The sequence below is a fragment of the Chamaea fasciata genome, unplaced genomic scaffold, assembly GCF_029207755.1.
Source record: "Chamaea fasciata isolate MVZ Bird 193981 ecotype frontalis unplaced genomic scaffold, bChaFas1.0.hap1 SCAF_1, whole genome shotgun sequence".
Lineage (NCBI taxonomy): Eukaryota > Metazoa > Chordata > Aves > Passeriformes > Sylviidae > Chamaea > Chamaea fasciata.
In genome coordinates, this window is record NW_027094086.1 from 52,199,425 (window position 1) to 52,227,139 (window position 27,715).

General features: G+C 42.8%; 1 protein-coding gene across 1 annotated transcript; it reads right to left on the reverse strand.

Annotated features, from left to right (window-relative positions):
- Window positions 1-27,715, reverse strand: APCDD1 (APC down-regulated 1). Its single transcript, XM_066183517.1, has 5 exons — window positions 27,547-27,715; window positions 17,947-18,130; window positions 15,827-16,358; window positions 6,257-6,578; window positions 1-4,264 (listed from the first exon to the last, which is right to left on the reverse strand). Exons 1-5 carry the CDS (start codon window positions 27,602-27,604, stop codon window positions 3,816-3,818), a joined length of 1,545 nt encoding a protein of 514 aa, XP_066039614.1. The 5' UTR covers window positions 27,605-27,715; the 3' UTR covers window positions 1-3,815.

Below are 27,715 nucleotides of genomic sequence, written 5' to 3' on the forward strand. Positions count from 1 at the left end.
TTTACAGTTAGGCTTTTTTATTTCAATCAATAGTTTAACAAGTGCTTAAACTTCCCCAGCAGTTTAATCTGGAACACAGTTGAGAAGAAAAATATCTTCTATAACTTTACAAAAATAAAACGATTTGTTTTTCTTTTAAAATCCTGCACTTTAGGCAAGCACGCGCCGACTCAAGCAAGACTGACATTATATCCTAAAATACAGACTTCTGTTCATAGAAATGACATTCTACCCCAGGACAGCAGGCACAATATGTAAGTGATATAGAAACAGCAAGAACACTTGTTTTGACTTTTCTGATCCCTTTTGTCCTATTTCTTGAATAGAGGCTCTTAAAACAAGAATTTCTTTAGGTTGCCATTTCTTCTGTGAGGTGGATTCTTGAGTAGAATACTACTGAGGGAAAAGCTTTCACCTGTCTTGGCAATATTGGCAGGAGCTGAAGATATCAACATTAATGGAATTTTTTTTTTTTTTAAACCTTCTGCATTTCAGCAAGGGACAAATTGCCTGGTTTGCAGATATTCCACTGCTAAACCACTTGCAGCTTAACTTCTTTAGCAGCCAGGGCTGCCAGCACATGAGGTCAGGTTGGAGAAATAAAATGAATGGAATATATTGTGTCACATATGTATGTGGTGCTGTGCAGCAGTTAATTTAGTGAGTGATGAGACCAAAAGAGGGGGTAAGCTTAGCTCCTCATTCTGTGCCTGGAAGCAAGGAGAAGCCTCACAGAAAATATGGACTAGCACATAAGCTATGCACTCTGAAGACTTACAGCTTTGTCCAATATGACTTGTATTGGCTAAAAGAAAAAAATATATAGGCACATGGAGGGAAGCTGGTGCAGCAAATGCTAAGAACCCAGATCATAAAAAGTATGTTTCTGGTCAACATTACAAGTAAACTACAGAAGTCCCCAATCAGATTTCATGTATTGCATTGTGAAGACCTTTTAAAAATACTTCCTCTTTACGTGTCTTTAAATAACAGGGGGGAAAAAGAGCATTAATTGTATAATTTGTACAGTGAATCACATTTTCATGTAGTCTAACCATAAACCTTGGAAAACCTTGACCTTTGCAAGTCTGTGATTCAAAACACAGCTGAGACTTGAATATGCTTTTAGAGGTTGTAACTAGACAGATCTTTCTCTTGAAACTGTTGCAACGTTTTTGACATTAGACAATTTACAGAGAAGCCACAAGGCACTTAAAAACTGCAGATGATTGCCCTGATGAATACAGAAAATTGTGCTGTGGAACAGTTTCTTTGGTCTTTACTTTCATCCTGCATCACAAGCATGTGCAGATTTCAGCTGGGATCGAGCTGTGTGTGGCACTTGTACAGGCAAGTGACACAGTCTGACAACTTCTAACCATGGATATTTTTTCACAGATAGGACCACATAGGAATGATCGATGGTGGTGACAGCAGCTTGTCTTGTGTGATCTAAGTACCCATCCTTTTAAATAAAAACTAGTGTGAATTCATTCCTGCCGCTAGATCTCAAACAGAAGTCAGAAATGAAGCAGGTACTTAGGGGACTTGTTTGACTGTAACCCAGTTAGAGATATGCTGGTGTCACTCTGCTGACTACAAAACTCAGTCTGGAGAAAACCAAACTCCATGCTGGTTCATAACTACTCTGTCAAAGGCATCCTGTCTCCTTCTTTGACCCTCTAGTTAAAACTGTGCTCCCTACCAGCAACTGATCCAGAGCTGGCTCTTCAAGTAGGTTTCACTGCATGGAGCAGAAAACCATCAAGAAATGCTGATCAGAACAGCTGTTGTTCATAGGGCTCAATTCACCATGGTGAGTTGGCATTCAGATCCTTCCAACAGGCTGAAGGAGGATCTGACATCAAATGGATGGATAAACACTTTCTCTGGTAACTACTGAGCCAACCTGAGCTCCATTCCTGACTCTTAAGAAACAGTTTTTTGTGACTTTTCGTTTGTCTGAGGAAAAAACATGAAAGATGTGGTCTGACTCAGCAGCATGTCTATCTATGATACTGCTCCTTCCCTCTGTCTTCCTGCTGTCTCGAAACTAGGTGAACTGCTTCAGTTCCAACTCTGAGGAAATTCACATCCATGATTTCAAGGAATGTGTTTGCTATTGTAGTCAGTATGAAGACTCACTATGTAAAGTTGAAAGACCTTCATTCAAAATATACTTTTCCTAGGATACTGAAAATCATACATTAAAGGTTCTTTTTCTGACACAGTACTGGGCTGGGCAGCTAGCAGCTGCTTATACTGCGAAGAAACGCTACAACTTTACTCCTTATGTTTCTTACAGATGTTCCTGCTCCTCCTGTGAGGCAAAACATGTACATCAGTAAAAGCCACAGCCCAAATGCAAGATTAAGCTATGCCCTCAGTTCACTCCCCATTACAGCAGAGGAGCATGGTTCATCTATGAACTTCTGACTCCTTGCTGGCCTTAAACATCTCCCCTACTGCTTCCAGAGTCTGCTCTGATTTGCATCAGTGCACAAAAGGATATATTCACCACTGAGGGAAACCTGAGAGTTCCCAGGGCAGGCTCTAGTTGACAAATGCTCTCTGAGGGCTGTGTCTGTCCACCCAGCAGTGTCTCCCCAAACCAATGCTGATTTAAGCTCTAGGAAACCGTGGCATGTGTTGAGACAGTTCAGCAAGGAGAAAAGGAAGGATATGGTTGCATTAGTGCCTCTTTTGCTCCTCCCTCTCTAAGACTGGGCTGGTGTTCCTCCATCCGAGGGTGTGTTTAGTGCTGCTTTCTTGCTCTACAAGGGACTACGGTGTGCTTGCTGCTGTAACCCTTTACCCTGATCTTACATGAGGTCACATGAATAAAAAGATGCTGCTAAATAGGCCTGCAGAACACATTACATTCCACTTGCTTTACTCTGCCCACCCAGCTGGCCCAAGTACTGCACATGGAATATGTAAGGCCTCAGGAATATGGAAAGAGAAGTCTTTCCTGCAGCCTTGTATTGGCAGCTTACCTGCACTCTGTGCATCCGACAGGAAAATTGCTGCTGCTGGCTGGCTTTGAGGGGGCTTGGTTGTAACTACTCACTAGATACAAAGGGAGGCCTCGAAGCAATTACACAGCTAAGTTAATTGAATGAGAAAATAGTAAACCACCGGTTATTTTTACAACTTAATGATTGTAAAACCAGCTTAAATTACTTGGAGTATTTTTTTTTTAATTAGGGATATCAACCATTTAGCACTTTTTGAACAGAGGGCTGTTGATTTGCTGATTCTTTCTGTATTATGAGCTGTGAGATAATGGTAAGATAAATCTTTGTGGGTTTCCTCATTATATACATATCTACATCAGAGCTGTGAAGTCAGAGGGGGAAGCTGCTATCACAGTACTGGCACAACACCGAGCCCTTCCCCAGAGCTAAATTCTGATGAGAGACTGGGCATTGGGGATAAGAGTACCACAACAGTAAGATGGCAGAGATGACTGAAGCAGGATCATAGAGTTCATCCTAGCAGTTAAAAAAACACAAAACAAAAAACCAAAAAACGAGACCCCCTCCCTCCCCCCAGAAGTCTGCAGTCCTAAAGTGCAATTACTTTTGTGCAGTCGTGTCAGGCCAGGGATCAGACTGGATGAAGTTCAAAGCACTAACATCAAACGAGTGCCGTTCGGGATTCGAGGAGGAAGAGGGAAGTAAGGAAAAGAACAACAGTTCTCAGGCATTCAAGTGCATCAAGAAAATAAATGTCCTTTTCTGTCTGAAGAAAAACAACCCCCAGTCCAGTGGAATCCTGGCTTTGTAGTCACGAAAAATAAGTTTTCCTCGCTTCTAGCTGAGAATGTCCCAATATGACACAGTACAAATAAACAACAAAGCAAGAGCTGGGGTGCTGGGATATTTTTCTGGTGCCCTGCTGCTATACAGCCTGATTTTATTCTCCTCTGGTGACTCTTCAGATCTGGGTACTGATGAGGCGCACTGAATTAAAGGCATCTGGTAGGAAGTGGCTCTTTTCTCAGGTCGGTCAGGGCTGGAGCCGTCGCTGGGTCTCTGTCCATTGTACAGCAGGTACCTGCCCCGGGCATCCTGCTCCATCTTGAAGATTTCGTACTCGGTGTGAGGTAGGCGGATGCCAAGCGCGATGCAGCCGTTGGTGTGGGTGACGTCCTGCTGAACCCCAACCTGCCAGGATCCCTGTGCTCCACACTCATTCCCATTGAAGACGTTGAGCAGCGAGGCTGTGGATATATCCATGGGAGTGACCTTCATGTGATTCACTGTGAGAGAGGAAGAGGGGAGCTGTTAGCAGAGGGACAAAGACAAAAGCAAAGCCAACATGCAGATTGGGGCACACCTCTTAAATCAAAATTGTCTCCCCTTGTTTCTACTTAAATTTATTTTTTCACATTACAGGTGTGGCCAGCAAATCTATAAGCAACATTTTATGCCTTTGTCTTTGTTGTGCAAAAATGGCTTTTTGCACAGAACAACCCCCCTCCAACTCAGTTGAAGAAAACCTGACAGCCACATATCTCAGCCAGAGACTAGGCAGAGCTTTTCATAAATTCCAGACAATCCTTTACAGATAAAGCCTGGTTGGTTATACTAGGAGATAGGGAAAAGAGGAAACAATAAAACTTTACTCATGTTTTATTACCGTCTGTATTAATTCATAAGTGGAGCATTTATCACTATTTTTCATCATTTCTTAACATTTGTTAGCCATCCTGTAAACCTAATAAAATAATTTGTTCCCATTGGAAAATATGGAAAACACCAGTTGCACTGTCATCCTATATGCCTGTCCTTTTTTGCATGAATTATAAAATATAGATGACCTACAGAAAGATGGTTTTTTTCTCATCTCTAAACATTGTCTGCAGCTTGTAGTATCAAATACAGAACTGCTGCAGCTTCTTTAGTTCCAACCTGCCTGTACTTCAAAGGAGTTTAAGGCACATAAAGTTTCATTTTCCAGCCAAGTTAAAAAAGTTGGGAAAAGCCAAAATAATTGAGCCTGCAGAAGCTGAATAGAGATTTTTCCTGGAGTGTGTTTGCCATTGTAGATCAAGAAAAGGGGATCTGAATGGATTGGTGCTGATGAAAACAGAAGCAAATAACCATCCCTCATGCCTCCCAACATACCAAATCCCAGATTCCCTTGCAGATCATTTTATAGCAAGATTTGTTGGGAGCTTTTCCTGAGCTTTAATAAACAGCCATTTGACTCAATGGCTCTACAGTTCACGTTATTTACTCTAAAAGGTAAATACCTGGTGTAAAAGGTAATTTACAGAAATTGAACCTGAAAGTTTTACCTAAATTAGTGACCTTGATCTGTAGGTAAGTTGGAACAACATAAACCAGAAATGCCAGCAGAAACTGGATTTCATGCCAGGATCTGAGCTGGGACATGCTCTAAAATGCCAAAGCTCTGACAGGCAAGGCTATCTCCCACCTCCTACAAAAATCTCAGATTAGTAGATTATTTCTTCTAGCTGGATGTTTTTCTAAATTAGGCCCATGCAAGATGCTTTACACTTCTAATATGGTAACTGAAATAAGAAGAGCCTTCAGAGGGCTTGAGGCTACCAGAGGCTCTGCTGGGGCTGGTGCCATGGTGGGATATTGTGTTTTGGCGATGTTTTTTTGTGTGAGTGGTTCAGGCCCCTGAGCTCTTTTTAAGCAGGGTGCCATGGGGCTGTTTGCACTGGAAAGCTTCTGAGCTGTGGGTGGCATCACCACTGAGAGCTGCTTTCCAAAGTACTCGATGGGTTTGGGTTGGATACATCTTGTCTTCGTTCTGGCATCTTTTATCAGAGCTGTCTTTAGAGACACCCTCATTTGCTGGAGGGCCCCTTGGGAGCACATGAAAAGATGCATGCTGCTGTGTCTGTCTTCTACAGAAAATCATTTATGCTGCTTCAGATCTGAAATGCCTTCTGAAGATGCTTTTTTCTCTCTACTGAAGGAGCCCTAGGACACAGATCTAACCACTTCTCTTAGAGGCTTGATGTCTGGCCACTGGACTTCAAGATCACTAAGGAATGTGAAGTCTTATTTTCTTTTGTGTAAAGACCTCTGCCTCAAATGTGTATTACTTCAGTGGTGCGAAATGCCATGCAGCTGTATAGTTTGGCTGAGCATTCACACAATGCCTGCAAACTTCCCAAGAAATCACAGAACGAAATCATAAGCAACCAAGTCATTATGAGCAAACTGCTTTGGTCCATAACTACCTTCCTCCCCATTGTATCAAGCTACTCTACCTTTGAACACAAACTCTGTGCCACCCATGACTTTGGACGAGTGGACTCCCCGGCTGTAGCGTCCCTTGGCATAGATGGTGAATGTGGGGTGCTTGCAGATGGGGTCAGAGTAGTGGTAGTAGTGGCCCTCCCAGGTGTTGTTGTTGTCGTGGAAGATGAAGTGCCGAGTCAGGAAGAGCACCTCCGGCCGCACCTCACAGCGCTGGCTCACCCACTCCCCGTGCAGCCCGATGGTCAGGTCTGCCTTGGGGGGCAGGATGGGTGGGTGGTGCTCGTCCGAGCGGTAGATGATCCTGCACGCGATGCACGAGCGGTCATGGTTCTGAAACAAAGTAGAGGAGCACTCAGTAAGCATCATCTGGGATACAGGGCAATGCATCAGGCCAGCCACTGCATGCTGAAGTGACACTAGCTCCACATTTTAAGGAATGCATCGTCATTTCTGATCTTATTAGTGGTACCGTTTGGTTTAGCACATGGGAGTTTATTTCCCTTGACTGCATTTATCTGAAATTAACATTTTAGTTCAGGATCTAGAAAAGGCTGACTTTATCCTTCAAATCATATGAGAAGCTAGCAGATGGTAATATACCGTGATAGGGATTTTGCAAAGCTTGTGTCAGAAATCAATACATTTGCTGAGGTCTTCTTTATCTGTCTTTCTTTAAGTTGTTAATTTTAAGCATTGTAGATAAACATGGGTGTCATAACAACTTCTTTCTTTCTGGATGGCACCTTGGGAGAGCAGTACCAAGTGCTTTTTAAACTCTCTCAGCTTTTAAGCCTTAACACAAGTTTGAGGAGTGTGTGATATGACCGGCTGCTGCTGGACATGGTGAAAGCTTTATGGCCCCCTCCAGCAGGAACAGGGTCTGTGGTGCATGCCAAGCTCCAGGGTGGCTTACCATGGCCATGCAGCAGTCTCAAGCAGCCAAGTACCCCTGGCCCCAAATGCGAATACCTGGGGTGTCTTAGGCGGGGTCTGCAGAATCCAAGTCTGAGGCAGGAGTGGAAGCAATTTCAGGCTGAGGCTTCTACGTCCTATGTGACACCATTTATAGTTACTTTGCACATAGACCATTATTCTACATCTCAGGGACATAGAACAGCAGCCATTTCATTGATTTCACTATTGCTGAGAGGACTTGGGATGACTGACTGGTCTGGGATGGGGCAAATATAAAACCTATTTAATATGTGTAAAAGAAATATATTGTGGGGTTTGTACGTTGATTCTCTGAAGCTACCTATGGTAATTTTTTGGAGGAATTCAGGGCACTAATGAAGATTGTGTGAATGTCACCCTTCAAGTGAGCCACGGCTGAAGGCAGTGATTGGAGAAATGTTGACTTCATAGCAGCTCACATGGACTTTAAAGTAGGAGCAGTGAATATAAGCATTTATGTTATGGAGGGTGCTCAGAGAGGCCTCAGAAAAGAAGGCTGGAAAGGTGTACAAAGAAAAAGTATTTCTGTAAATCTCCCAGATGGCTGCAGTTTGAGCTTTAGCTCTTAACTCGATGCATCTCACGAAAACACTTCACAGCTTGAATGTGGTGGATGTGAGTAACCCCCCAGTGCACCCCCTTCTCTCTAGGAAGGATCGAGGAGTGTCATTGAGAGATGAAGGCACAGAGGTATCTGTGTTTGTTGATCTGAACCAGTGCTGGCCAACAGCCCTGCTCTGAGGAGGAAGGAGTTTGGACTTGGTGATCTCCCAAGGGTTTTTCCATGCCAAAACACATGGTCTTCTGGAGACCACATGTCAGCATGCACTTAAAGTGGATGTAGTCCTTTCCCACTGTGGAGCTTGTAACCAAATTTTTAAGATATGTTTTTTTCAGCTAAATTCTGCAAGCGGGTGCAAAGTCCATTAGTACCTTAGTGAAATACAAAGAACATTTAATTGAGTAATTTAACTGCAACTGGTGAAATTAGGGCAGATATATATACAAAAAGTATATTTCAATTGTAATAGAAATAATGCTTTTTCTTCCTGGAGATCAGGATGCCAGTGCCTTTTAACCACACATTTCTGTCCTGCCATGGGGCAGACTGGCTGCACTGTTCCCTGACACATTAAGGGCACTGGTGACAGTAACTTTGTGGTTGTGATCGCCCCACTCACATAAAGTCAAGTCAGAAAGCAAGAAAAAGACAGTGCTATAAAACTAAACATAGCTTATATAAGTTGAATCCATCAATAGTAGGAGAGAATTTCTGCTACAGTCCCTTCTCTACTGAAGTGAATTTGAAAGCTTCTGTCATCTCCCAGAGGAGACCCTGGCAGAGCAGTATATTGGTTTGGTTTAAATTCACATTTTCCTCCCAGGAATCCGTCCTCCAAAAAGTTTGTGAGCCAAGGCAATTTAACCTGGGAACCAGTGATTTCTGTTGCCCTTGTTCAAAATCTAAAGAAAACCAAACAATTCAGCCTGTTTTCTTTTTTTGGTCACCAGTGGCCGCCATTACACTGCGAGCAGAAGTGACTCCTTTGGCAAACTCTAGGAAGGTCCTTGTTAACTCTCTGTTACTTGTCCGTGGTTCACCTAGCCCTTTACCACTGTGGTCCTGAACTACTGTAACTCTGTGCAGCCCTTCTAATTCTGAAGGCTTTGCACCAGCTGTGAAGGTCTGGCCAGTTGGGCTGCTAAGGAATGCCCAACCTGATGACCTTCCAGTCAGTGACAGTGTGCCCACATGAAGGGGCTGAGGTAACCAGGCGCTTTTTGCATTGAATGGCGAGTGCAGCAGGGAGAGGTGGAAGCAGAAACATCCCTTTCACAGCTGTGAGACACCAGCTGGCTCTGGCCCCTCACATGGATGTACTCTGAATGCATTGCTTTCTTGAGACCACCATTTGAATCTAAGCCCACATAAACCTTTTTTACCGTGATGCTATCTTTCACAACATTATAAACTTCTTAGTGGAAGAATATGCCACGTATAAACTCCCTCAGTATGATTTTTGCTCAAGTAATGGGCAAGGGAAAAAGCTAGCTCCGTTATGAGGCAATTTAACTTAATTATGGAGTAATTTATGTTTAACAATCGACTGTATATTTTGCTCTTGCTCTTTTTAGGTCAACTGCTCTTGGCTCTTAATTACATTATCTGAAGCTTTACAAATCACTCCCTTTCCATGTGTTTCAGGGAAAGATTATTTTCTAAAAACAGGCGTTCAAAGAAAATAGGGAAGAGAGACAGAGGATGTTTGAGTCCAAACACAATTAAGAACTCTCTAATAAAAAGCTCATTGGGGCGTGCCATAAACTAAAAAGCAATAAAACGAGCAGAGGACAGGATGAAGATCTATGTTTTGATTATCTTAGGTGCAGAGTGCAATATTTTTAATGGGGGGGCCTTGCTAGAAGGACTAGGTCCTGAAATAGCTGGAAGATCCCTTCCTATGATGGGTGGCTCCTTGCAGCTCTGCAACGCCAAAGCCATAATGCCACCATTCCTCATCCTTCCAGGTGTTTCTTTAAAGCCAGTTTCTGAACTAATCCACAAAGCCATGTGTGCCAAAACAAGCCTGAATCTCTGGCTGAAAACTCAGTTCTTGTAGCTGGGGAGAAAATGGCTTAGAATCTGAAAATTCCCACCAACATTTTTTTTTTTAATCACTCTCCCCTCCTGTCTCAGCTGAAGTGGTAATAAGGCTAGAGCTCTGGAAGCCAAGCAAGGGGGATTCTAATTTAAAAAAGCAAACAAGGATGAGGTTCCTTCATCTCTTTCCCAATTGCTATGGATAGTCAGAAACATAAACCCTTCCAGCAGAGTTTAATTTTCTCTTAAGTTCTGTGGAATCCTATGGCTGCCCAGGACTAATTATTTGACCATGGCTATGCCACATAGGATGTGACTGGGTCTGTCACATTGTACCAAGCATATCCTTGCTGCAGGGAGATGTGAGATGAGGGACCAGGCATCGGGTTTCCTCAAGCATGGGCTCAGGCTTGAAACTGTGTGTGCAGTATAGATCTAACCAGTACCCTGGGATGTTGGAGGGGCCAACAGCCTCAAAAGCTGGGGTAGGAAACCCCTGCCATGTGAATGCACATATTACGATAATGGGAAGAGCCGAAGAAGAGGGGAGAGAAAAGCCACGCTCAGCCGTGGTCTTGCACACCCCTGAATACCACGTGTCACTGGCAGGACTAGGTGGGACTGGACTGAGTCATGCCTGGTCAGGACACTTCAAACCTCACCACCCAAGGAAACACAGCACCAGGTGTTAGTGTAAGTAACTAGTGCTCCCAGGATAAGTATAAATGGAAATTCTTGGGAGAACATCAGTTCAAGGAAATGCTTCCAGCTCAACAAAAAAAGTTGGATGGCTTTGCTTCACATTGCCAAGGAGCCAAGTCCAAAGGAAGGACACATTTATGAATTGCTCAGGATAGTATCAGGCTTGCTCCTCCACCACTGTAGATAACTGCAGACCAAGACAACACTTTAAAAAATGACCACAAATTCTCTCCAGTACAAAAGTGATAATTTGCAGGCTTTGCATGACCTCATGAAGCTGAGTTGACTAATGTGCATTAGCCTGGCTCTGGGGAGTTGACAAGCACAGCTGACACAGTTGTAACTCAGCCTGCCAAATGGAATGAAGAAAAAGGAAGATTTAAAACTTTAATTAAAAATCTTGAGGCAAGTAAAATGCTGGAGAGAGCAGTAACTCCTTTGCAGAGTTGTCAGATGGATATTTCTTTCGGTGGGGAACAGAGGTGCTGCAGTGGGAAGGAGGGTGGAGATACACTCAGATTTATCTGCAAATGTGTACCATATATTCTAAGATATTGAGGAATGGTTTTTATTAACTGCTCTTATGAAGAGAAAGATAGTGAAGGAATCTCAAGGCACTACCATTACACAACCGTCTGATCCATGATGTTGATTCTGTTGCACAACCCTGCATAAATCTGAAATAAACAAAACCAACATGAAATGCTGGTTGTTCTTTTCTGGTATAAATGACTTTAGCCCAGGCAAAAGACAAGAACAAAGAGAAAACCAGACTTCTCAGATGAATATGCTTGCATGCCATCTGTCCCATTAAAATGATACTAAATTATGGTGACCTGATTGTTTTACGAAGTATTAACAAAAATGATTCCTGGAAAACCTGAAGGGACAGCTTGAATGTCCATTTTCAAGAATAAAGTATTCCCAAATAAAGCTGCCTTATGTATTTATTTTGCCTTTAAAAAGTATCCTATATAGCCCTCTAAACCATGCAGTATTACCACTGAGTGTCCCCTGCCCTTTTACAAAAGATGAAGCCGCTGTGCTTAGATGCCAAACAAAGGAAGGTGTCAGTAGTTCAGATACATATGCTGAGTTGACCTGAAAGCCTGGGCTTTATTTTACTAGGCTAAATAGTTAATTTTGATCCCTGGTGAGTTCGGACAGGCTTTTACTGCAGCTGCAGAGCAGACCTTGATAAGTGCAGATGTGGCACCTTCAAAGGCACAGGGCTACAGCCGAGACTGCTGTGGAGCATAGCAAGGGCCAACCTCAGCTAAAAGCTCCTTGCTTCCTCAGCTCTGTAGGGCACCACACACACTGTTATTGTTCATAAACCTGGAATTAACCCATTTGACCATTCTTCTGAATATTCCTACTTTGCTTCCCCTCATAATTTTCCTACCAAGAGCCCTTTTCAAGTAACAATGGACAAAAGACACCCTTGAAGTGTTGCCTTTATCTAGAAGTCTAGTGACACTAGTCAGGCGAACAAAGGAGTTTTGTCTGCCAAAATTATACTTTTTGGTTCTCTGAGGTGCTTCACATGTTTAACATCTATTTATTAAATTATGATTGCATTTTCCTGGGAGCTTCACAAGTACATAGCACTCCCCTAGAGATGAAGTCACTGTGTTTCAAAGAGATGAAGACTCAAATTTTTGAAAAGCACAGAAAACCTTGCACACTTTGTTCTTTCTTGACTAAAAGAAAGCTCAAGCACCAGTCTCCATACATTGAATCTGTATCAGCTGCAAATTCCAGGCTGCTGATGGAAGTCAGGTCCCAGAGATGAATAAAGTTGTAATAGAGAATTGATTAATTAGAGTCACATTTTAAAGGGAAAACATCTTACTGAAAGAGTGTGTCCAGCAACTGATTGAGCATGACAAAGAGTGAAGGTTATCCTTGCAGTTTTTAGACTTCTTGTGATGTTCCAGACCATGTCAGCCTTATTCCTAAGTAATGATCTAACCAGAATGACCGGTCATCACAGTCCTGCTCTGATATTTCCCGTTACTCTGTCACATGATAAAATAGCACAAGGAGTTCTTTGTTTACAAAGTAATATTGCTGAAGCAATTACATGTGAAATAAGTCTCCCAGTACTGCTATTATACACGTTTTCTGTAGCTTAGAGCAGACATTTCTGAAGACATTTTCTGTCCTGCACAGACAATGAAAACTGCATTCAAGCCTTCCTTCATGCTACACGTCCCTGTATACTTTTGTGATATTACAACTAATCAGGCAGCCTCCTTGGTGCTGTCCTAATGGGGAACATTTTGTGTAATATATGTGATGATGGCCAAGCAGTTCCCCCATCCTTCCCTTCCCACCCATGTGCTCTCTCATGCTGGCTGAAGAACCTCCATGTGTGATAGATTGAATCACTTGATAAACCTGCAATGTCAAGAGACATCAAAGATGTTCATCTCCAGTCATCATCAGCCAGTCCTAACTAGTATCTTGAGCCAGGTTAGAAGACAGCCAAGATAAATCTATATAGTGACATATTCATCATTTGCACTCAAGAACTTCCACGTATTTTACAGGAGGAATTTGTTTAAGGAATGTTCTTATCTACGAGAATTCGTAAAGCCTTAAGAGATGACATATGATATGTTTTTATAAGCTCCCTGATTCTATATGAACACTTGAGATAGGGTAATCTGTGAATTTTTTCAGATTTGTAGCTCAGCATAAAGCTGTCTGGTTTTCGGACAGCCCTTTTGATTTACCATCCCGTGGTGAAATCGCTGCAGGAATTTGGATAAGGTCCAATTCTATTTGTTTAAAGTCCTGATCATGTGGCTTTGGCATTCCTAACATATCCAGCAATCATTTGCTTTTAATTACCATTCATTTCAACCACATAAGTAATGAATGTGGCTACCACATCCAACTTACAGGCTGTGTAAACTCTTGGGCTGGGTGGAACTGTCTTCTATATAGAGGCTTAACTATAAATTTAACTCAAAATGTGAATCCTCTTAACTTATTTTAGGCAGGCCTTTATGAGTCTAAAATATAAATAAATAAAAAGGAAATGAAAAAAGCCTTAAATGAAAGATTCCTCACAATACACCTGATTCACTTCAGAAGCAATTTCCTGGCCTCCCCAACCTCTTGGTATGGCTGTAGAAACCTTAAAAAAACAAGTTGATTTAACGTTTCTATTTATTCATGGTGTCCAGTTTCCAGAGGAGTCTGTGACTTGTAGTTTTAAACTCAATTTAGCATTTAAACTCATTTTCAGCTGGGTCCCAGTGGAGCAACAATTAGAAACGGAAAAGAGTTCAAAAAGGAAGGGTTATAACCTTTCAACGGTATGTTTGCCTGGACTTCAAAAAAAAAAAAAAAAAGAAAGAAAGCACTTCTGTTACTATTCTTCCTACATTTGGCAAACAGTAGGTCAGAGTGCCTGTAGAGAACCTGTTGGTATAGGGATCTTTATGCTTAGGTACAAACCCATATCCTGGAATTTTTCACAGCAGCTGAAGCAAAGGCACATTTTTTGGTATTGCTATTTATATCATGCTGAAAGCCTATTATCAGCAGGCCCAGCTTCTCTTAGCTAACCTGTCTCAAGAAACACACCTCTCTTATGCAAAATTTGGTCCCTTAAATTTGAACATTGTATTTTAGAGCCACTATATTTTAGAGAGAAAAAGGGATGCTACAGTAGCAGGACAGGCAGGAAAATCTAAAATTACAGCAGGCCTGGACAACAATCCTAATTTTCCAAAGAGGGCTGAAAGTACATCTGACTGCTCTGACTGTAATGAAATGACTACAAGGTGGAAGTGTAGGCATTTACTATCTTATATATCAGCTCAGAGTAAGACACCTAGATTAGACCAGAAAACATACTCAGCCACAGTGATTTAAATCAAGATTTTGTCTGTTTCAAGAGGTTGGAAAAAGATCTACAATATTTTCTAGAACAGATACAATACAGTTAGTGTCTGATAATTTGTATCTACAGATACCTGCAAGGAAGAGATCTAGGAAAGAATCCTCACTCTCAAATCAGTGAAGTGAAAGTTGATGTAGTTGTTTGAATCAATTACAGGAAAACAAAAAAATATTTTGCAGAGGATTGTGCCGTGATACATCTGCTGCTGCTGAAACTCTCTATTTTGGGAAGGTAAGTTTAAAAAGAGAACTCAAATTTGTCCTTGGTCACTTCAAGACAGCATAAGAATGACAGAAATTACCACAGTTTTCATACAGCAAAACAGTCAACTGTGGATTAAAATGATCCCTAGGCCAGGTTACAAAGCAACTAAAGGCAGATCAGATAAGGACCTAACTTACGAAAATATTTTGTTCACAGGAGACAGAAACAACCCAGCGCAGATGGTTTTGAATGGAAGGGAAAGCCAAACCTTTTTCATCAAAACTCTCCCTTCTCCTGTTGTTTTTCCTGCTATTGCTGATAAGCTGTAACTGATTTTTGAACCATTTGTGATAAGATGACTAAAAATGGTGGTAATCCACTAGCTGGAAGTGATGCTGTGGTAATGCCCAGCAGGAGCACACCGATGGCAGCAGCACCTGGCAATCCTGGTTCCAATTGCTGTCTGCCTTTGAAATGTCACCAGGAAAGATCTATGACAGCATTCCCTTTACAGGTCATCAGCGCTTCCTGTCTTTTATTTAGCCTACTATGGGTTGATCAGTTCCCGATGAAGCTGAGGGCACTTTGAGGCCCCTTTGAACACTGAATTATCCAGTGGAATTAGAGCTCCATTCAAAATTCACCTGTTTTTCATTTCATTAATGTGTGTGCCTGTGTCTGCATCCATGACCTATGCAGTCCCTATTTTTTTTTTCTCTTCATGCTGCCCCTTCCATGTGTTTACCTTCCAATTTCCTTGTCTCCTCTCCAGGTTATGGAACCACCCAACTTCCATATGCTGATATTGACATTCGATTTCCTCTCTGCCTGGTGTCCCCACAGCTACAGAAGCACCCACCTATGCCTGTTCCTCTGCTATCTCAGTTCTATATGAAACCTTCCTCTCAGCTGCTAGCCTACAGCCATAGTCCCAGCCAACCACTCCCACTTCTGCCTACAAATCTCTGATTCCATCTTCAGAGTGGCCTTTATTGAGGGTTTTTTTTTTTTTTTTTTTGCATATTTGCAGTAATTTCTGTTATCCCCTGTTAATTAAGGCTGTAATCAACCCCCTGTATTAGAAGCACACTTTCATTTTAGGTTACACCAGTGCACTTACTCAGAAGAACTGAGTGATTTGGGCTTTGTCACCAGTACCTTAAAAAGAGGATATATGCAACCCCCCACAACACGTACCTTGGCATTTTGAAGAGGAGGTTGGTAACTGGAGGGCCGATAGTACCTCCTCTGAGTAGCATCAGTGTGAATGTCTCCGAGGAATAGCTCCTCCACAAGGTGGTCTAAATTGTGGTGCAGGTACTGCTTCTCCACTCGGATCAGCTGGAGTTCGTGCATGGCAAAATTCAGAGCTTTGGTGCATTCACAGCCGTTCTCTTCTCTCAGCAAATCATAGCTCACATCCTGCTCCCAGGGACTATCTTCTGGGATAAATCCAGGACACGTCTGGTTCACCAGCTCACTTAATTTTTTGGCTACAGCTTCGTTGTGGCAGATGATCTGTATGTTGCGGAGCTGGTAGTCGGCCTCGGTGCCCCCGCGGATGATCCAGGACGCCTGCCGGAGGCGGATCTTGCCTTGTATGACTAAGGTGTAGATGGGGTTCGTGCAGCGATTGCCACCGTAGTAGAACTGATAGGCCTTGAACGTGTTGTTGTGGTAGAACCTGTAAGATCTGGTGATGAACTCTGGGCCTGCTCTAACCTCGCAGCTGTGGGAGGAAAGGAAGTGTGGAAACAAAATTTTAGCAAGGTGGCACATCATGTATACTACAGGCAATGAGACCCACATGGGTCCACAGAGACACCTGGGTGCTGATATCCCTTCAGCAGGAATGGGAGTAAAATGGAACTAGGCATCTGTGGCCTGCTGATTATCCCACAATTCCCTCTGCTGCTATTAATACGCTGTTTCATGGTGATCGTATCTAAAGGCTTTATCTTGTAGGCTTAAATACTTTGAATCGTGTTTTGCTTTTGCCTTTTGTCTAGGGACCACCATGTGACTCAATTTTCATTGAAAATAGTGGCAGCTTATTAAACATCTATTGCTCTCTTTCGCACGGTAGATTTAGCAGAATGACTGATAACATCAGAAAGTGAAATGCCATATGTCCAGGGAACAGCATAAAGAATTGGCTTATAAGCTGCTCTAGAAGCTTCTCTGCGTAACTCCATGATCTCTGGTCTGCTGCGGATAGGCAGGATCATGTCCTGAGCTTTTCCACTCAAACATTCAACAGGGGTGGCAGTTAATACAAACTTTCGTTAATGCAAAACTTCTACTTGGCTTGAATTTGGACTGTGCAATATTCAGGTTTTTTCTCTTTCTTCCCGATGTCACCTTTTTTTGTTTTTCCTACAAGTGTAAGTGGCAGTTAAATTCCACTTCCTGTAGGAAGCTTCTATGCCTTCAAACTTGTTTTCCTTGTTACCTCTTGACTGCTTAATAGACACAGAACTGTAGAATTGTTAAGGTTGGAAAAGACCTCTAAGACTATTGAGTCCTGCCACTAACCCAGCACCACAATGTTCACCACTAAACCACATCCCAAGTGCCACATCCACACATCTTTTGAACACTTCCAGAGATGTTAATCCCACCACTTCCCCGAGCAGCCTATTCCAATGCCTGACTACTCTTACAGTGAAGAAATTTTTCTTAAATTCTAATCTAAACCTCCCCATGTGTAACTTGAGACCATTTCCTCTCATCCTGAAATACACTCCTTTCTGTTAAAAAACCCCAGTCTTTCCTACTACAAGCCATTTCCAATGAGCATGTGAATATTGCCTGCTGAGACACAGAAAGCAAAACAGCTCACTGAAATACAAGTCATCAGGTCTAAAGAGTAACAGGACTAGTGAAATACAGCTTCTTAATTTCTTTTGCTGATAAAACCTGTGCTAGACACATGCTCTGAAGACAAGGATCCATTCAATGGATCTAATGCATGAAGACATACAGTAGAATGTTATGTTTGAATGAGCATCCATTTTGGCAGCTTGGTAGGCTCCTTCCTATTCAGAGAAATTTAAAGATATTTCACAGCATGCTGCTTAAAATCCAGACAATAAATTAATTCATCAAGACAGCTTTATCGCACGCTATTTTAATGTACATAATGCTGCTTCTTCTCCTTTTATGCATAAACATATAGAGAGCATCTGGAATTTAGAACATCACCGTATTAAACAAAATATTTCTGCTGTTGAAAGTGGGAATATTCATCCTTCCCTCTCTGCTTTTTTGTCATCTTCTGTTCCCCATCCCTAGCATCTTGTTTTATCTTTCCTTACCCAGTAGAGACCCAGTGGCCCTCAATATTGGGAGGCATCTGTACAGTGATCCGGGCTCCATTGTGAAGGTGTTTCAGCATATGATGGCACTGTGACTCCTTGAAAGCCCTCCAGGCACTCTTCTCCAAGGACCGAGGGTGGGACCTGCTGTCTGGGTGAAGAAGAGCAGAACCTTCTCCCAGCCCTGTGACAGAAAGTGTAAATTATATCATGAGACCCTGCTGAGTAGGGCTTCAATGTGATACAGGATATTGTGACCATCTCGTGTTGAATGACACTTGTTCATATTGTTATGTGTCTGGGCAAATCCTGTTTACATTTATTTCCTCACCTAAAAAAAAAAAATTATGAGGAGTTCTTCCTTTCTGTCGCACCACAAATAATCCACTACATAAATTTATTAAATAAACTGGGGGAAAGAGCTCAAACTGAAGTGTTGTGTTTCCCACACCCAGGAGATGTGGCTCTGAAACTGAACTTTATAGACACCTCTGTAATCTCTGGTGAGGACAATCAAAAACTTAGACCTTCAAACTTTCAGAAAGCTGCATCCAGATCCGGACACAAACTCTGTGGTTTCAGCCCGCCTTTAATTTGAACGCTTCTATAATAAACTTGCAAATAAAGACTGCTCTTTAAAGTCAAGGGAAAACAGATATTAAAAGCAAACCCTCTACACACAGGAAGCCTCTGTGATGACTGAGGTGGTCAATTAAAGGCAGATCCTTCTATTTTTATTTTAAAGGGGAAAAGGAATTTCAAAAGCTAACTTTATCTCCAGCACACAGTAATTTTGGTTTCTAGCAATGTATACATACAAAATCCACCAGCATGCTCTCTACACAATATTAATTAAACAAAATGAATACATCGCTTCAAAAGGAATGTGCCTTTACTCTTTTAGACACCGCCTGCTCTTAGATATGTTGGAAAACATGGATCAAAAGAAAACCCCACATCTAGGGGTTAAAAGGTGACAAACATGAACTTTACATAATGTGTTGAAAACTGTATTACATTGCCAGAAGGAATTTGAGCACCAGAGGGCTACAAAATGGATAAGGGGTGGGGAGAAGGGGCTGTTCGTGTGCCTGGGAAGTTGGGGCAGCCATCTGAGGAATGGGATGTCTCACTGTAACATGCTTCCAGGGGCAGGGTCTGGGATTTTTCCCCATATTTTCTGCTGCCTTCTCAGCTGATCCGGGGCTGCAGGGGATCACCAGTGAGAGCCATCCAGTATAAGACCCTATGCTTTATGCCCCAGGCCTCATCTGACATTTGGGCACATGCCTGGTGTGAGGTAGATACTTTCTTAAGCCTTTCCCATTTCTCATTTAAAAAAAAAAAATTCATTATGTTGGCTAGATCTTGGCTAGGTCTTAGACTTTCTGGAAGAAACTTGGGCAACACCTGGGAAAATGGCATTGCCAAAATTATAAATACATGTCAACCATTTAAAAACAGCAGTTCCTCAGCTAAACAGAAGCAAACACTTTTCCAGGAGCCAGGGTAAAAAATGATTAGAAAAAATACAATAAACACCTCAACCCAGACAGTGCTCACCATTGAACAACACCAGGATTTAACGAGATTAATGAATACAACCTCACAAAATCTTTTCTGGAAAATCTGATAGCTTTGTTATGTTGCAGGTTACAAACAATTCTTCAATGTGAATGAGAATTTATAGCCTTGCTCTCTATAGGGTAGTAAATATTAGGGATCCTTTGATATTTGAGCATGCTGTCTGAGATGCCCTCACAAAAAGCCTGATTTTCAGGGGTTCAGTATTTCTCCCTTTCTGGAAGTCAGGTATTTCTCAGGTATTTCTACACTGCTGAGCAGAGTAACTCATGCTAGCATCAAACAACTCCCATTCTGCAGCCAGAAATGATGTAGCCATGACAAGGGTGATGCTCTGCTTGAACCAACTACATCTTTGGAGAGGCAGGATTGACTAGGTAGGGTCTGTGCTTCATGTCTATACAAGGTAAAGGGCAGAGGTTGTAGCCACCAGTGCTAACTTTCAACATGGTGTCTCCTGCAGGCAAATTATCTCACATTGAAAAAAGACTTTGAAAATCCGCATTTTCTTTTGAAGTTGTTAAACATCTGAAATCTGCCATCACAAGGAGGTTTTGAAATTGTTCAACTGGCTATTTCCAAGGCATATTTATTGTACCACTTTCTGTTATGCAGTTGTATTTTGCCTAGTTCATGTCATATGACTCATGAATACAGACGCATTTAGAAATGATTTATTCATTTAGACATACTTGGGGATTTAATTTCTTCAAGCAAAAATCCTTCTGTGGGAGGACACCATCTTGTATGTGCACATATCAAAGAAGAAAACGCAGTAACCACATCAGACATTCCCAATTATTCCCTGAAGGAAATAATGAAAAGAGGTTTTTGAAAAGGAGTCAAACTTTATGTGGTATTATACAGTGTCTTTTCCTTGATACAGCTCAAAAGCAACTGTGTCTCAGCTCTCCATGTCTCATGAAGGTAATCCTGTCTGCAACTTTCAAATGATGAACTCCAACAAGGAAACAGAAGGGAAATTTGCATGGACAGCCCTAGAGCAAGGAGGGCATTTGTTTGGGACTCTATCCATCAAACTGTGACAAATGAAGGCAAGAACAAATTCAGGTAATCAAGAGAGGCATAAGAACATAATGAAGGCTGCAGAGACACAGGGAGAGATGCAGAAAACACAAACATAGAATGGTCTGGGTTGGAAGAGACCTTAAAAATTATCCAGTTCCACTTCCCCCTGACCATGGGCAGGGACACCTTCCACAGGACCAGACTGGTCAAGGTCCCATTGAGTTTGGTCTTGAACACTTCCAGGGATGAGGCACCCACAATTTTCCTAGGCAACTTCTTCCACTGCCTCATCACCCTCACAATAAACACTTCCTAAAGAAAGAAAGGATTAGATTTGGATCTAATCTAAACCTGCCCTCTTTCAGTTTAAAGCCCCTGTCCTATTACTACATGCCTTAGTAAAAACTCCCTCTCCAGCTCTCTTGCAGGATCTCTTTAGGTACTGGAAGGTGCTCTAAGGTCCACCCTGAACCTTCTCCAGGCTGAACAACCCCAGCTCTACCAGCCTGTTGCCATAGGAGAGGTGCTCCAGCCCTCTGAGCATCTTCATGGCTTCCTCTGGACTTGCTCCAGCATGTCCATGTGCTTCTTACACTGCAGAGCCCAGAACCGGACACAGTACTTGAAATGGGATCTCACCAGAGCAGAGCAGAGGGATAGAATCCCCTGCTTTGCCCTGCTGCCCACTCTGCTTTGGATGCAGGCTGGGATGTTTGGCTTTCTGGGCTCTGAGCACACACTGCTGGGTCATGTTGAGCTTCTCATCAACCAACACCTTCAGGTCTTTCTCCTTGGGGCTGCTCTCAATAATGCTAAACAACATCGCGGGACCAGAATAACAGAATATGAAATACAGTATAAAATTAAGAGACAGCAATGGGACCTTTACTTGTGTTGGCCTTGCTGGAGCAAGGAAATACTTAATTTATTGCAAACTTCCTTACAAAGAAGTAATTTCAGCGCTTCTGTAGTTACTGATGTACGCCTGTAGATACAACTGCCATACAAAGGAGATGTACCTTCCCTTTGTACCATCTGCAGGTCAAACACTGAGAGCAGTGATATGCTTCCCACCCAGAGCAGTAAACCAAACACCACCTTCTGTGTTTTTCCTCACAGCAGGTGCTCAAAGGCAGTGCAGTGCCCCCCTGCTCCACCCCCGGCAGTGCACATGAGGTGTTCTGCAAAACTGAGGAACTGCAGGGATGATGTCATTTATTTTAAAAGATCCATTTGGCCATGTTAAATGAGACATTGCTGGAAAGGCTCAAGGTTAAAACATGCATTCACAAACTGGGAAAAGAATTTCACCACTCTTTAGAAGCCCACTTTGGAGAGTAGATGCAGTTGCAACATATTTGGAGCCATTACTTTCATTCAGAGAGATCCAAGTCTGCTATTCTCTACAGCACTGACAGATGGTAGGTTTCAGTATCTCCATGACTGAGTATCTCAGACTCAACTGAGAATATTTCAGACTCCCTCTCTGACTGACTTTTGTGTGTTATGAAGGAATATTACCCACTTGTTAAAAATATAAAACCAAACTCCACCCACTATGTTACTACTCAAAAGTGTGACAGACTTCAAACAAACGAACAAAATCTTTGCACGAGACCAATAACAATAATTTTGTGAAGCCTCTGGTTGGCTCTCGCTTTAGCTACACCACAACTAGAGATGGTTATGACTGTATCCCCCAAACCACAGCATTTGTTTTCACAAAGGAACAAGTCCAAAAGGAAAAATCCAGAATTCACCTGAAATACCAAGTAGCAAAACAAAATCATTTTATGATGAACTGATATCCAGCTTCCCTTTCAAAATCAAGCCCTAGCAGTGACACAGCTTTAGCACAAAACTAACTGAATATAGCACAAGAGGTGCTACAGCTCATTGGGGATCCCTGCCCAGACCCTCAGAGATCACACAGAACTTTGAGGGCCTGTGATCCCAGACCACGCTTTGCAGGAGCAGGATCCAACATCCATCTCAGTGGGAAAGTGGAGGCCTGTACAGCTGCCACGCCTGACGTGGATAGGAGCACGCACCACACCAGACAGAGGGCTTCAGGCTCTCATGTTCACCTATAAACCTGTATCTGATGTGGGAACAACCACTCAAGATAAAAATAATTGTTAAGGGAAGATAGGTTACTTTCAAGTTTTTCAAAGATTTCTGCACATAGCTGCAAGTAAAATACAAATCTTAAAAGGGCAATCTGTTGGCAGCCCGTTACACAAACGTGTTTCAAAAATGGTTATGACAAAGCTCTCTGCCAACATTTCTGCAAAAAACTGCAAGCTGCTAGAATGAATGTTTTGGTTTTCTGAAAAATAGCATGCAAATACTGAACAATTGCAACAAAGATAATAAGTAGAGTTGTGCTTGAACACAGATAGTTTTAATTTAATTTGTGCCTCAACACCCAGGCCAAACTCTGCCCACAGCTATGCCAGACTGCTAAAGTATAAGGCAAATAATCTTAAACTGTTTAGATTTTATCAGTTTAATGAACGTCTCTACCAGAATCTAAACCACGGCTTCGAACATGTTCAAGTGTAGCGCTTCAAACCAGTCTCAAAGCTACCAGGTGTTCAGCAGGTTCATCCTTTGCTAGACTGGGGAAAAGATGTTACCTTAAAGTAGGATTCAAACCTGGATTTAGATTGGGATTGCTCAGCAGGAACCACTTAACCTTTTTTTTTTTTTTTTTAATTTCTAGTGATGTAAATACAGAAGAACAAAATTTTATTATGAAGTAAAACAACCTCGAGTGATAGCGTAAGTTCAAAACCAGCAATGGCTTAATCTCTGACAGAAACTTTTTAACATTCATGCTTTACTCCTGCAGCAACCTCTTTTCAAGTTAGAACTTGTTTGAAACTGGAAAAACCTTACAACAGATAAAAGAATAATTGGCTGGATTAACTTTATAGCTCTCCTTATCTGGGCAGTTGCCCTGCACAATTAAATAAATAGACATTTGGATTATGCTCTTTCTTGATGTGGGATAGTGTCAGATAATGCCTATGACAGGCTTTTAGCTCCAGTGCAAGCTTACATAATTGCCATGGAGAATATAATGTCCTGTTACCAAGCCACGAGCTGTGTTTACCAGTGTTTTCCCTGCACTTGAAACTTCAAAGAGTCCTCGCAAGACTGGGGCCCAAATTAGCTACTACAAACAAAAGGGTTGGGAAAGGAAAGCCGGGTTTTACGGCCAGGGATGCAGACAGGACAATGACTTCCTTTCACATGTATCTGTTGCCTCTCTTGTGCACACAGAGTTTCCAAGTGCAGCTTTCGAAGAGAGGCAAAATGAATGCTTCAGTGCGTGGAAAATCCTGAGGAGGGATCCAAAGTATGTTTACATGGGACAGCTAAAAAGTAACCCCCTCAAAGCTGACAGGCCCAGCAGGGAGGTCCCCTGTTACCTTTCAGCTTGGTCCTTATTCAATGCCTTCTCTTGAAAGAGGTCAGAGAACCAAGTGCCAAGCAGTTACACAGTCCATAACCTCTCTTTAGCTGAAGCTCTTAATTGGGATAGCTGCTGGTACCTGTGCAAGGTGAAATGGCACTGCCCAGAGTGAGAGTTTCTTTGTGAAACCCTGAAGGTTAAAGCCCATCTTCCTTCAGGGCAGTGGGAACTCTGCCCCTGACAGGAATGGGTGCAGCGCTGGGATGTCAGTGCAGTACAGTATCAGTGGTAGTTTGGTCTTGCCCTTTTTGCAAGAAACATCTGCTCTCTGTCAGAGACATCTGCTCCATCCTGTACCCACACCTTGGCACTGGAGTTTATTCATGCAGAACTGCCCCCAACTCCCCCGGGACTTGTGTCGGGGTAAAGACAGCGCTAAGCAAACTCATTACATATAATCCTACCCTCTATCAGCCCTAAATAATCACCTCACTAATGAAATACTACCCTTGCCTCCAAAAGCTGAAGGAGTTTGCCTCCCGTGTGGTTGAGGCTACTTTTGGGCCCCATTGTGTGCCAGCCTACTTTCTACAGACACCCTACAGAGCACAAAAAAATTGCCCTTTCTGTTGATGACATCAACATCTTACCACTGTGTTAGCCCGCAGTCAAGCTACAAAAATCTGTGAAATTGAATTTACGCTGACAAAATTGTGAATAAAATTTAGTCCATCTTCTAACTCTCCCTGCAAATTCTCCAAGCCTTACACAAAGCCATGTGTCCTGTCCTCCTGTCCTTTTATTGTCTTCCAGATTTTAAAATGCATTATTTAACTGAGGAAACTGATCACATATGTCTCTAGCACAGAGCACAATATATGTTCACTTTATGGCTATGGATATTTATATCTCCTGATGCATTTACTTATCATTTTCCTGAAAAAGTTTTGAAATAAAACACTACTATGTAACCAATTTAAGCAACATTGACAGAAAACTTTTAAAAGCATAAACAGCTTTGCTCTGAAAAGCCTATCAATCTTGTTTTCATCATCTTTATTAGTACCATTTCCATGATGTTATCAACTAATTGTTTTAAAGTTTCTAACTCATTACTCTAACAGTAGCATAATCAGAAATACACTAAAGTTTTTTCAGCATCTGTATTTATAAAAATTAAAAAAGGCTATGTTTACAAAAGAAATTAGCCAAATTTGTTTTGAATCCACTTGACCGTAGCTCTTATTATTCAGGTTTTTTGGAGCTGAATGATCTTAGTGTTTGACATCTGAAACTTCTGTGGCTTTTTGTCTCAGCAAAGAAAACAGTGATAATGGACAACTTCCAGCTGCAAACCTTTTTTTTTTTTTTTTTCTTTTTTTTTGGTGACACTGTACATGTACAGGTTTTATTTTGATTAATGAAGACTAGTTTTTCCAAATTTCAACTCAGTGACGTTAAAGTAGGCATTTCTTAATGTAATGAAAGCAGAAGCTTTAGCCTTACAGGACGTTTTAACTTGTGTCACAAAGCTTTAAGCCCTAAAAATCCTCAACCACCCACCCACCCACACTCACTATTAACCCTCAAATTGCCATATGCAACAGAAATCCAGAAAGAAAACACTGTATGCTGCAAAGAAGCTTAACACTGCAATCCCCTGGGATTGCTGGTTATTCTTACACATTAGCAATTTGGGATAGCCGCTGATCGAAGGATGCTTCTACTGACTTTATGGCATGGATGGAAAAGCTCTAGACCAAGTAAAAGCCAACATGGTAAACACATTTCCAAGGGCTACATTTCTGTGCATTATATGCCACTGATACAATTTTCAAGTTTGTAAGAGGGCAATAGTTTCCAAACTCTTGAAACTGATCCAAACTGTGAACTGCTACACTACCAAGGTGTTCGTCATCATGCACAAGGCAGTGATTTGTATCTTTCTACAAGAACTTAGGTTTATATTATTTGGTGAAATATAACTGTAGATGGAAGAAATGGATGCCTTTCCTTCATCATCCTCTTTTGGCAGCTGCTGTTTTGATCTGATCACTGGCCCTGATTTGTTTCCTGCTCCAGTCAGCATTCAGCTCTGCTCTGTAATTCCAAGCAGATGAGCCAGGGAGTCCAACCCTGCAATTACACCTCCTCTCTTTACCCTCTAAATTCAAGTCTCCCATTTCAACTTTTACATCTCAAATCACAGAGTTTAAAGAACACCTCTGGCGTCCTGTCAGGTCTGGCTCAGCTAAACATGTTTCTACGCTCTCCGGATCTCATAGCTGAGCTGTGAGAAGAGTATAAAACCCCCTCCTGGGGATCAGAGCCTCCTACTCTTTCTTTCTCTAAACAAAATATACCATCAGAAGCCCATGCTCTTTATTATTTATTAAACGCCATAGTGTGTGCTTAGCACTTGTACAAACACAGAGAGAGACAATCCCTGCTTCATAAAATCAACCCCAGGAATAGCTTTGAAATCCTTAACCCCAGCTCACAGATCTCCCACTGAACCCATGTAGGTCACTTGCATTTTAGCAGTTAAAAAAAAAATTCTCTTTTTACGACTAAGCATGGGGTCCTAAGAAATTTAACTGGATGGCGGATGCTGGATGCTACAAAGGACTTCAGAATTAGGAACACTCTTCAAAATGATGCTGTAACCGAGTAGCTTGAGTCACACTTTCAGAAGGATATCATACCCAGATTTTTCAAATCTGGCTGCCAAATGTTAGACATACCTAAGCAGCTCATTAAACCGCCTCCTTTTCAGAAGTTTCTCTTGAAGAACACTGGCTTTCTGGAAAGATGGGTTATCTGTTTAAAGGCCCACAAATGAACTTACAAGCTGAATTTTCAAGTTTAAATACGCTGACTTTTCTCACTAAAATTTTGCCTACTATGCAGTTTCAGAGAGACATCAGTTCAGGGTTAAACTGAGAGGCTGTCAAAGCAGGACTGTGTGTAATAACACCCAGAATTTTTGTACTCTGCAGCAAAACAATTTTAGTTGGGCATAAGATCCGGTGCTGGCACGCTTTGCTACCGAAGGCTTCCCAGATAACACCTCCACGGCAAAAAACTTTTCCCGATAAGAGGAGGAACGCGGGCCCCGCAGGGTGTCTCGGCCGAACGCGCCGGAGTTCGGCGGCGCCAGCTCTTGCCCGGAGGTGAGTAAGGAAACTTTGTGCGAGGTGTCGGACCAAGCGCTCCATCCAAGCAGTCCCAGGCTGCAACAGAATCCGCCGACACACACTTGGGAGCGGGGAGCTTTCGGCGCGGTTTTACCCACGCCGGCGGCTGCCGCTCCCACGCGTGCTGCGCAGGGCTGCCGCTAACACGGGGCTCAGGCAGAGCCAGCGGGGGCTGCCCGCTTCCCATCCTCTGCCAGACCTCTGTCCCTGGCAGGCGGGACCCAGCGCCCGCGGCCACGACGGGACAGCGCACCCACCCGCGCCCTCTGCCCCGCCAGTGAGGCTCTGGGGCCCCCTCGCACCCCAGCCGCTTTTGGGGGCACCCCGCGGGCCGAGAGCCGCCGGCAGCCGCGCCGGCCCCGCACTCACCGTGCAGCAGCAGGGCTGGGAACAGGTACCGCACGAGGCTGCCGCACGGGGCGGACATCTCCCCGGCTCGCAGCGCTCCTTGCCCGCTCCTGCGCTCCGGCCGCCGCCGCTCCCGCCGCGCCGCCCGCGCCTCAGCGCCGCCGCGGGCAGCCCACGGCCCGGCGCTGGG